The sequence below is a fragment of the Taudactylus pleione genome, unplaced genomic scaffold (assembly GCF_031769625.1).
Source record: "Taudactylus pleione unplaced genomic scaffold, aTauple2 ptg000903l, whole genome shotgun sequence".
Taxonomy (NCBI): domain Eukaryota; kingdom Metazoa; phylum Chordata; class Amphibia; order Anura; family Myobatrachidae; genus Taudactylus; species Taudactylus pleione.
In genome coordinates this window covers 281,685-293,722 of record NW_028285304.1, presented here as the reverse complement: position 1 = coordinate 293,722, position 12,038 = coordinate 281,685, and the positions used below count along the sequence as shown (strand labels likewise).

The following is a 12,038-nucleotide window of genomic DNA, read 5'->3' as shown; positions in this document are numbered from 1 at the left end:
AGTCCCACTTGGTTACCCTCCTTTGGACAGTTTAATATGCTCAATTAGTATTTTCTATTTGCTGTTAATAATAGTGAAAACAATACAACATATGATAAGGGTGGTAGTTACAATTGTAACAATATACTGTTTATATTTGGACATAATGTATAATCTTCAATAAATAGCTACCAGACACAGGTCATAGAAAAGTGATCATTTCAGGCCGCAGCTGTAAGTGCTTTGAGTTGTCTCTTTCACACTCCTGGCTCAGGGTAAAATTAGGGATTTAATCTGCAATCTCACCACATTGTCTCCTATGTCAGCCTACAATGTTATAATTATTATAATGAGATATTGGAATGCCAGGGGGGTGGAGTGGAAACCTTTTGAGTTTATTTTGGAAATGTATTTTACAAACATAAGTGTTTTTGTTTCATAGCACCAAATATTCTCTAGACTCCTGGTACTGCCATGGGGACCAGAATTGCCCCATGCATGGGATCTTTCAAGAAGACCTCACATGTTCTGATCCATTTGTGGCAACTCTGATTTTCTATGCCAGAAACCTAAGTGATTTATCTGTAATTGGCAAGGTGATGCGATTATAGATCACTATTTTTCATTTTCCTGTTCATTTCTTAATTACATTTACACACATCATCACCCCATAAAGACTAATTATTTTTTTTTGATGTGGTACTTTCTACCTCTATAGGTATATTTCATATATATTTATCAGATAATAAAGATATTTAATTTTTAATTTTTTTTTGTTTACTGTTGTATAGTGTTAGTAATAATTTCAATCTACCTTTGGTAGTCCTAATATTCTTTTGTTTTCTTTTGATCATAACAATTTCCCTGCAGGTAAAACTTGCGGCTTTCTGTCTACTCCTATAATTTACGAATGTCGTTGCCCTATCATCAGAGTGGTTTTTATCTCCATCAGAGAAGGCCTGCACGGTAGACGGGGCTTTGCACTACAGTATAGAATATATGGAGGACAAGGTAACATTATAATTAAAGACACCAAAAACTAAAAATTACCTTTTGGGTGAATTAGGTGGGAGAGAGAGTAACATTTTCAATATTCCATACCCGTTCTCCATTAATCTGGCTCAAATATTCTCTCATTCCTAAACAGATCTTGCTCTGAGTTGTCATTGCATGAAATCTCGGTCAGTGTTTGGTGGTTAATACAGATAATAATGATGCACTTTCCACTTATTTAATATTTTGCACAAAATGTTGCAATGCGGCTGCTGATGACGTCTCTTGAATGGGGCGGACGGCTGCCTCAATGACCTGAGCCGCCCTCCTAGTCAAGAGCAAAATCAATTGTTTCACATAATTTCACAGAAACGCACTTGTCTATGGGAGAATAGTTTTATCTGATTTCTCAGCGTTTTGCAGCCAGGGAATTAACAGAAGAGATCAACAGGATGCGACCTAGCGCACAGGAGAGCTGCGCCGATGGGATTGAGACTACAGATAACGGGGTGATCTCCTCCCCTGGATACCCGGGAAAATACCTCAATGATCTGAGGTGAGGACTACGCGTGTTTCTACAGATGAGGTGGGGTCAGCCCTGGGAGATGGACAGAGCATCTGAGCAGTCACTGGTACATCCAGCATTGTCCGCTCATTGTATGTGGTAGCCGTGTGGTTGTGGGGGTGTTTTAATTGGTCTCTGTAATTACTTGCAGCCACGCAGTAGATTTACCTACTTATCTGGTGATGTATAGGAGCAAATGACAATCGACTATTTGTCCCCAAAAACTGGAACACAGACAAAATGGTCCTTTAGACATATTGTTTAAATCTGTTTGATTTAACTAATTTGCCCAAACGACCGTTTTTGTCCGTTTACTGCTGTTTTGGATCAAATGGTTGATTATCATTTGCTCCCATACATTACTAGATTTTTGTTCCAACCAGCAAGGTTAGACAGATAACCTCACTGTGTACCTAGTCTAACTATTTTCCACACAAGTCCTTTAATAAATGTAAACATCAAGCTAAGGAGAGTAATCCTACATTGAAGTAAAGCATTTAAAAATCCAAAATGCCAAGTCTGGCCCTATTTCTATGTGGCCCTGAAGGGTTGGATAGTTTAATTTTGGGTGCTGGAATTTTTATGGATTTAAGTTTTAAAGCCTTGGTGCTTTCTTCAGTCCCAGTCTGAGGGGTCTCCTCCATTCCAGACTGAGTGCTCTCTTCCTTGCAGTCTGAGGGGTCTCCTCAGTTCCTCTGCTACTTGCAAGACACACAATGCACCTTACTTAGATGCCTATTCATCATCACTTATTTTTCACAAAAGTATGTGAAAAATAAAAATGATCACATACCTTTGTGAAAAGTAAGTGTCGGGGCTATTCATCAAGTTCCGAAAAAGCATTATTTTTGGAACTTGATGTTACTGAATGCCACTTTCAGGTGGCGTTCAGCCCCCGATAACCTTCATAGGCTTTTGTATACACGGCAGCCTGTGAAGATGTACAAGGCAGCCACACAGGGATCTATTCAGCTGAGCTCCGGGGCACTGCAGACATGTGACCGGCTCACCGAAAGAAGACAGGTGAGTTGGGCTAAGGATAAGGAGGGGGGCCAGACAGCCGGGGAGGGGGGAGTGGGGTTTGTCATCACCATGGAGGGGGGGGGAGGACACCTGTGGGGGGGGGTTGGCAGTGAAGTCCGTAGCCTGTCTTCAAGCTTCCAAAAGCTGCTTTGTAGAAACAGAAGCTTTGCGGAGGTGATAGTTTAGAACAGGAGGCACGATGAATGCCTCCTAAACTGTGTGTGAACTGTCAGCGAGTTCAAACCATAATTATCTCATGTGGTGATTGTGATCATTTTATGTTTTGATGAATAGGCCCCACAACGAGGAGATGTATCAAACCTTCGAGAGTGAGCAAGTGGAGGCATTACCCATAGCAACCAATCTGCTTCTGTCATTTATCTAACAGTCTATAAAGTGACAGAAGCTGGTTGGTTGTGATGGGTTACTTCCCCTTTATCTCCCTCTAAGGTTAGATACATCTCCTCATTAGCCTGCTGAGCCCTATATTGAACTGTAACTGGGTCTGACCTTTGTAACCCTGTTTGCAGTGATTTTTTTTTATCAACTAGACCAAGTACATTTTGGTGTCACCCGTTTCAAGCTCTTATGGTATTAAATAGTAGCTTATGTTAAGGCCAATAGTATCCTGGCTCCATTTTATCACTTCCCCACTTTCCCCCTTATTAAAGCGTACATGTCCCTCGCCAACAAATACACGTTCGGCCGACATCTGATGAGACAATGCATAGATGAGATGTGATTTTACCCCATAACGATTGTCTCCATTGTGCGATTGTCACTATAGATGTGAGTGGAGGATCATCTCCCCACTTGGAAGCATCATACGGCTGGACATCGAGCACCTGAATATTGAGGAGGATGAGACGGGCTGTCAGGACAGTCTTCTAGTTTATGATGGAGTCGGAGGGAGCAAACTCTTACTAGGTGAGGTGATGCCTAGAGAGGAACCCGACCTGAATGTGATAGAGTAATACCTGCTGGATACGTAGTAAATTTCCAAAAAAAAAACGGTTTGAAAATTTTATGTGAAGATTGAATGTAATATTTGAAATGACATATACCGTCTAGCCAAGTGTACGTTTCCTATCACTGACGTCCCATGCATAATAGATTGTCTAGATAAAGTAAATTATATGGGTCTGGAGTTCCTCTGATTTGATACCTTTTATGGGTATGTGACTGTACCCACTATGTGCTTTTGTTTTTGTTTTTTTTGCTATTTATTTGACTGTGAGTGACATTTTCTTTTGATATTTGTTTTTTTTCATTGTAATCCCTTTTTGAATGATAATTTACATATTGAGCGGTTTGATCAGTTAGTATTTATTTTGTATTGTGCCACTTTTATTAGTTTAAGTCTTATGGATAACTATTCCGGTGATACACATTTTTCATGATGACTGGAGTTAGTATTTATGTAAGTAGCGGACAGAAAGTGGTAGCGCCCAGGTCAAAGAAGGACATGGAGCGCCATGTAAAGCCAGGACTACCACACAGGTGTGGCATGTGTAAATGAAGGGAACCGCATCCTACCAGATCATGTCCTGGTTGCATGTAATATGTTGTCATGGGCAGCGGGAAGAGACCTCTATGACTTTGGAAGAGTGATGATTGTTGGGGCAGGTTTCGACCAGGACTGCTCAACTCATTAATGCTTTATAAGCACCGATGTCTACAGTGATGTTGGGTAAAAACATAAAGTCTGCAGAGAAGCATATTCCAGCCAGGTGATATTCACGTCCATTTGTTAGAAAGGTAAGGACCATCGGGGGAGCAACTGCAGACCAAGAACTCCAGCGAGCAGGATATGGTGGTCAGCCTGCAGTACATGTGCCACGCATCACAATGCATCGCAAGGCATATTTACCAGTTCTGTGGTGCAAAAAGCATGGGCAATTGGCCAACGGAGCAGTGACCAGGTGATATAGTCAGATCAGCCATCCTTCACCACGTTCTTGTGGTGCCAACCAGGGGCATAAACAGACATTTGTGAACCCCATAGCAGCATTTTTTAGTGGGGCCCCCATGGCCCACCCAATGTTGAAAACTCACCTAATATCATAGAGCTTTGGCACAGAATGTGCATCCGGCACCTATGGTTGTTATGCCCATGGTACCAACCTAATGAACACCAAAGCCTGAGCACTTGGATTCCTGGTGGCTTTGTAATGTTGGGGGCTTATATTCCAAGAAATTATTTGGACACAAAGTACCTTAGAAGGCAAACTCGTTGGTGATCTCTGCTCAGGCATAAGGTCCATCTTCCAGGATGACACACAGAATACGTGTGGTCACCCAGAGACTTCAGGACCATGATGCCCAATGATCATTTGAGGGTTTTCCCAGAACAACACCTGAGACCATGTTTTCCACCAGTCTGTGTCACTTAATAGGCATCAATTACATGACTTTCACCCAATGCGGTGTAGTTTCCATTTTCTGCCCAAAACATATTATAATCTATTGAGCTACTTGCATTGTATTGTCAGTAACGCCTTTTCCTCAACAGGCTCCTTCTGCGGGAACATGTCCCACTATGCCATAAAGTCCCGAGCCTCAGAGATGACTTTGATGTTTACGACAAACTCCAGAGTGGTCATGGATGGATTTTCTCTAAGATATTCCTTCTGGAAGCTGCAGCCAGGTGATATCCTCTGACAGTCCCCAATTATAGTGACCAATAGGGGCAAAGGGATCAAACATGACTGGAGGTATTGGAGCTGAAGCTGCATGTCCCTACTTTTTTGGAGTAGCCTAACCTTCTGTATTTTCAGATGAGCCCAATGCTTAGAGCAGCACAGTGTGTTTCAGGAGATGTGGGCGGCGGTATGATTATGTCAGTGAGGACAAAGCTGCATAGGACAGTGTCAGATGCAGGGGTCAGTGCTATGGTATAAGCCAGGAAATGGAGGCAACGCTGAGATTTGTCACACAATCATAACTGGTTTTCACTCTTATGAAGTATTTCCTAGATGATGATGATTACTTTTCCAACCACTAGTCCCAAACACCCCTTGCTGGACATTTATTATGTTGAACTTGTATGTTTAAGATCCAGTCTAGAAATGGTTACGTATTTTATTATTTTACGTTATAGATGTTAAGAAAATGGGAGATAACCAGCTTGCTGTAGGTAAGTTTGCATATGACTGTGTATGCATGTACAGTATATATGAAATCTCTGTAGGTACTGTCTTCCCCCACCCTCAGCATTTCTTATGCTATAAGTTTCCAGTTTATGCATATGTGTTCCTCTCTTGATGGGCAGATTAAGGACCATGGAGCTGTTCCCGTGCCCTCTTGCCTCTCCCCTATGGTGCCCCCAGATCACATGAGTACGCCAAAAATTGATGCCCCCAGCCTCACTGGGGGCTGGCATTGATGGGGTCACACTGCTGGGAGAGGGCACATGGTCTGTTGGGGGCTCCTCACTGGCGCTGATATGGTGGAGAGGCACACAGAGGAGCCGCCAAGACGTGACCTCTCCCAGCAGCAGCACGGCAGTTGGTGCTTTTTGGGGGGCATTGACGGGTGTGTGCTGTCAGTGTGTGCTGGGAGACTAGGAAACAGGGTGACGTGTTTACTGGAAGCCCCCTGGAGTGATGGCGCTCTAGACTTTTGCCTATATCTTGACATTCCCCTGTGTGGCCTACAGTATGCCCAAGGCTAGTTCTTGCCTCACCCATACTGACAGAATCTCTCTGCATAGGTGCTCTCTAATAAATCAGTATGCTCATGTCATGTCCCCAGGTTGTCCCACCCTAGATCTTCTTACAGCTGGGTCAGCAGATGTGAGATCCCCCAACTATCCGAGCCCCTACCCTCCTGGACTGGATTGCTGGTGGATCATTCATTTGGCCTCTGGGAACTGGCTCGAGGTTCTCATCATGGATTTGGCTTTAGAGGATTCTCCAAACTGCACCTGGGACTTTCTGAGCATTTATGATGGAGCCGGCAATAGGACCCAGTTGTTGGGTAGGTGTCGGCGACCTACAGCTTTACAGACCACTGACCGCTTTACAATCGCAAACATAAAATGCATTAATGTTATCAGTTTATTATATAGCACAACCTTATGAGGCAGCGTTTTACAGAGAATATAATTATAATTAATTCACATTAGTCTTTGACCCATGGGAGCTTGCAATCTACATTCTTTTAACATGAATACACACACACACATATGCTGGGGGGCCATTTTTGTCATAATGTTCCCGCTAGACTATTTTAGCAGGGCGCCGCGCCCTGCCCTATTTCTAAAGGGCAAAAATCTCCCTGCCCTCCGGCATGGTGCTCCGCTGAAACAGCCTGTGGTTGCTGTACCCACCCGTGGATCGCCGTGTCCCGCGGGTGAGGAAAACTGTGATGTAACAGTCACCACCATTGAATGGTTGCTGGGCACACTGACAGCAGCGCTTGAGGGCAGCCCGGCATTTCCGTAAGTGCCAGGCATGCCCCCAAGACTGATGAAAAGGGGATGCGTCTTAAACACACGCCCTCTTTTTATTGGCCATGCCCCATTTCGGGCGCGCGCAGATGTGCCCTTTCTCTAGGTCCGGCGCCCTGCTCGGCACCAGACCTAGAGTGAACACTGTGTCAGCTGACAAGTATCCTGCCAGTATGTTTTTGGAGTGTAGGAGGAAATCAGAATATACATATAATTATATTATCACTTATATTATGGATAAACTGATATTATTACTTAAAAACAAGCAAAATTTGATCAGAGAAAGAAGAAAGTGAATCAAATATTTATGCCGTCAGCAGTTGTCTTAAATAATCGTTCACCTCAGTACTGCCGCAAAGGTAAATGAGCGCGTATACAGTATATATCGGAATTTCTCTGCCACTTTCTTACGTAAATACAGTATATACAAACTACAATTCATCTTTTATATGCTATTCCCTTCAATGCATCACCTTACCTGGTAATAGCAGCTATGTACGGTATGCAGTATTTATTTTCGACACTCAGAATGTAATATAAGAAGAAAGCAGCTGTCGGGATGTATGTAGGAGTCCAGAGCAGTATTTTTGTTTTCAGGTTTTTTTTTTTTTTTGTATCACAGGGCAAAATCCCCTTTTAATATTTTGCTAATCAGAAATTGCTTTGTGCAGCTGAATGACTAAACTAAGATTGTTCCTGGGTGGCCCCATTCCCCCTGGCTGCGATGCTGGTATTACCCACAGCTCTTTGCATGAATTGATTCTCTTCTTATATCCTAGTTACGCTTTGCGGGGACAAGTCGAAACTGGTTTTACACACAAGCAGCGACTTCCTAATGCTCCACTTCCACGCCGATGTGTCCGTGGCCAGCCGGGGATTTCACATCCACTACAGCGAGATAGCGGCCTCCCCGACTGAGCCATGTTGCGCTGCGACGACCGGCGAGGAGAATGGTAAATCGGGGATCAGTACAAATTTATAAAACATATATTTTACTGTGTATGTCTGACGTGTGTGTGACGTGTGTATATGACGTGTATGTGTTTATATGACGTGTATGTGTGTGACGTCTATGTGTATGACGTGTAAGTGACGTGTATGTGTGTGAAGTGTATGTGCAATTTTGTCGTAACGATCAAGTTTATTTTGTACCTTTATGCAGAAAACTGCGGGATTGCACAAATAGACCCCATGCCGAAAGGCAAGTCTGTAGTAATGGCGGAAGTTTCCATTGATGAGAGCGGAACGCCCAGGGTGGTGGGCGGGCACGAAGCCCCCTCCAAATCCTGGCCTTGGATGGTCAGCCTTCAGGACAAGAAAGGCAAATTCTTCTGCGGGGCCTCAATCGTCCATGAGAAGTGGATACTGACAGCTGCGCACTGCGACTTCACGTAACTATCTATATATATATATATATATATATATATATATATATATATATATATATATATATATTTATCTGTCTCATATCTATCCATCCATCCCACTATAGAGTATGGAAGATGTTGTCAGAAACTGGTCAATAAAAAAACAAAAAACAGAACAATAAGCCCCTACACAGCACCTGGGCCTATTTAACTGCCAAACGCCAACGTCGGCTCACACCCCTATTTTGTTTTTGGGAAAAATGCACAAAAGTCTCTTTCTAACATACTGTAACATCTTCCTAATAAAAAGCTTCACTGTAACCTACTGTAGCATGTTATTGGAAAGGTCACCTGATCTGATCACAGACAGACAGACAAACAGATTCTCCTTTTCAAAATCTCTCAGGAGGCAAAGAAAGTATGGTTGCCATCCACACACACAGATGTACAGTATATGTAATACGTTTCCGATTTGCTGTAACTGGTGCAATTTTGACAATCTAGCTGCTAAATTTAAAGCCGCTAATTTTTTTTACATTTTTTTTTAAGGCAAAGCAGGCCTGGTTTTGCTCTAAAACAAATTGTTGCTTCAAATTTAGCGGTTATGAGCTATATGTACATAGCAGCGGCTTTTCGAAACCGCCTCTTCTCACTGAAAACTGTGTCTGATTTGTTGAAGACACTAACACTCCGTGTCTTACACTAAATGTTAGTGCCTCTTCAAATTCTCAGTTCCATCCCGCTGAAAAGCTATGGCCTACAATAGCCGCTGCTTCGTAAATATAGCCCTCTGAGTAGCCTCTCTGAAATCCGCAAGTCAGACCTATGACATATACCAGGGGAGAGGATGCCCCATTGAAAAGAGAGCTCAGAGGGGTGTTCAAAGAGTCTCAGCTGACTACATCATACGTCATGTGACTGATGCCCATGGTAAGCACATGACACTTGGCGATTTTTAAATGTAACTGTAATTTGATGACAAAAAAAAATTACTAGAAAAAAAGTGGGATGTAGTCGGCATGCCTCCACATGGCATGCCGACTGACTATGTCACGGCGCAAGAATCCCGACTGTCGGGGGGTGGTTAAGGTTAGGCACTGGGGGGTGGGTTAGGCACCGGGGAGGGGGAGATTAGGGTCAGGCACTAGGGGGGGAGGCTAGACACCAAAGAGTCTACTTCCTATCATTATCTTGCAATCCTTTGTTACAGGCGCATATACACTGTAGCTCTGTGAATGATACAACGTGGTATTACTCGTGTATATGGGGCACTCCTAAGCTGCTACAGTATCTATATGTTTTGTTTCTATTCTGTCATTGCAGCGTCGGGTCAGACAGAGCGTTTGTGGGACAGACGGACCTATCGCTTAGACCCAGGACAGAAGCCGTAGTCAGGAAGTCCTACATCCATGAACAGTACGACCGAGATTTCCTCCCTCCCAACTATGACATCTGCCTGCTGGAGCTCGAGACCCCTCTTGTCCTGGGTAGGAATTAGTCCTATGTATAGCAGCAATTAAGCACGTCTTCTGCAGGCGCTGTCTATACTGATTACACAACTGCTATCTGAGTCTATACATATTAAAGGAATGGCAGTGGGCAAAGCTAAGACCTACAGACAGACTGTTCACTCTGTTCGGGGCTCAGCAGTGTAGCATAGTTTGAATCTTCATCCAAACATGTGAAACACTAAAGAGATTTAGAACTTATTGCATATAGAACTAGGAGGGACCTTTAAGCCTCCCTGACCTTATAACACTTGTTTGGTAAGACCGTCCCTGTAACTGCTCACATATTGGGCAGAATGCCCTAACCTACACTGATGAAGCCCTCTTTTCTGGCTCAGGTACTGTCTCCTTTTCCAGCAAAAGCCTCAGGGCAGTTATGAGGTGTAAGACTTGTACTCACAAGCAGGTATAGATCCCCCCTCTGCATTTGCCTTTTGAACATGGTTTACACAGACCTCACAATAATGATTTGTTTGTCACTGTGAGGCAGAATGACTCTGAAGAAATCACTAGACAAAGTGATGAAACGCGTTGTAAACTGAGAGGATCAAGGCACTGTATCAGATTGAGAACGGTTTACAGCTGCTGTATGCCAATAACTATGAAGTGGCATTAATATCTACATTTGGACAGTACATCTTCATAATGAGTGCTCTACAGCACAGGTTCTTATACTCTGACCCCAAACAGTTCATGTTTTCCAGGTCACCTGTGGATCTTTAAATAGTGATAATACACCTGCTAGGAAAACGGGATCTGCTTAGAGTCTAAAGAGAATCATTTTACTATTCAGATCAGGGACAGGTAGACAGGGGAGGCAGAGCCTCTCGTGTCATGAGATTTGATATAAAAATGATTAGAATAATACAAAGAAGATATTTATAACTTCTAAACATCTTCTTAGTTTATTGTAATTATTTTTATAGTTAACACTCACCAGCATTGTGGAGCTCCCTGGGACTGCAGGGAGACAAGAGATGAGGCAGCAATATCCCAGCCTCACTTCTGTATAGCCAGACACTGTTTGCAAACCTGGGGACGGGGCCACACCACGAGCATTGAGCTGCACAGAAAGAGAACTAAGAGAGGCATGCTTCTGAGAATGGGGGTCATGCCTTGAACATTGATGGACACCTTGGATGTGTCATGTGACCAGGAAGTGCACTGCAGTGTTTAGAGATCGGAGCTCAGTCAGCAGCAGCAAGAGAAGACGCAGTGATGCAGGTAGGAGAATCGATGGACACTGAAACTTAGTGTAGTGAAGGGAGAGTTACAGGGAGTAGGGGGTGAGACAGGCTCCCAGCATAATACTGATTCAGATGTCCATACATCTGAAAAAATTGCAGGTGAAACTTACATTAAATCTGAAATACACTTGTTGTTCATCTCCGTTTAATTGTTTTCTCAATTAAAATAAATAATAGGAGACACTTGGGAGGAGTCAAAGTCCCATAACTTAAACTGTCTGTTTCTATCAGGTGATTCGATTGCAGTAATATGTTTGCCCCAGGAAGATGAAGTCCTGTCACATGACGGCTGTCTGACCGCAGGATGGGGTGCTACAAAAAGCAAGAGTAAGTGTAACTACATAACGGTCTGTACAATTACTAAACGGGCGCGCAATTCATAGCCCAAGTGTGACAAAACGGTTTAGAATTTAGAGTTCATTTTACGTTGTTTACTGGTGCAAAATAAGCCTACAGTATATTTTCAAACCTATCTACTTGTGAGCTAGTAATGAGCATCTCGTGAGAAAGAATAGAGCAATGCATTTACTATAGCAAAAATTTGGGTGAGGGCTGAATGATTCTGCTCTAGTGTCCCGCTATTATCCCAAAATCGGGTTTATGGAGGTGTAATGCACCCCTCACCTACACACCTAATAGTGGCTATGCCCCCTGCAGGGTTGGTACCATTAAAGTCTGATCTCCCCATCTCTATTCACTGCAATAGAACTTGGCAGGCACCTAATTATAGATGTTTCTTCTTTATGTTGTTGCTACACTGTAACAACGTTCTACCAACGCGATCCGCAACTAAATGCTCTGATCCGGGGACATTGATAATCAGCGATCCATCGGCGGGTCAGGGAAATTCAACATGTTAAAAATCCCAGACTCGCTGATTCCGACCATTCTCAGGTCAGGATTGGA

The 12,038-nt window shown here is 43.3% G+C and overlaps 1 protein-coding gene across 2 annotated transcripts in view; it reads left to right on the top strand.

The window, feature by feature from the left end:
* The window catches only part of OVCH1 (ovochymase 1), a 64,363-nt gene that overhangs the window by 27,045 nt on the left and 25,280 nt on the right, over nucleotides 1-12,038 (top strand). For both annotated transcript variants that reach the window (XM_088459244.1, XM_088459245.1), the window contains exons 23-32: nucleotides 850-990; nucleotides 1,396-1,528; nucleotides 3,348-3,487; nucleotides 5,073-5,207; nucleotides 5,661-5,696; nucleotides 6,314-6,538; nucleotides 7,790-7,963; nucleotides 8,173-8,401; nucleotides 9,701-9,864; nucleotides 11,364-11,459. In XM_088459244.1, the coding sequence (XP_088315370.1) occupies nucleotides 850-990; nucleotides 1,396-1,528; nucleotides 3,348-3,487; nucleotides 5,073-5,207; nucleotides 5,661-5,696; nucleotides 6,314-6,538; nucleotides 7,790-7,963; nucleotides 8,173-8,401; nucleotides 9,701-9,864; nucleotides 11,364-11,459 (1,473 nt within the window). The remainder of the gene's footprint in view (nucleotides 1-849; nucleotides 991-1,395; nucleotides 1,529-3,347; nucleotides 3,488-5,072; nucleotides 5,208-5,660; nucleotides 5,697-6,313; nucleotides 6,539-7,789; nucleotides 7,964-8,172; nucleotides 8,402-9,700; nucleotides 9,865-11,363; nucleotides 11,460-12,038) is intronic.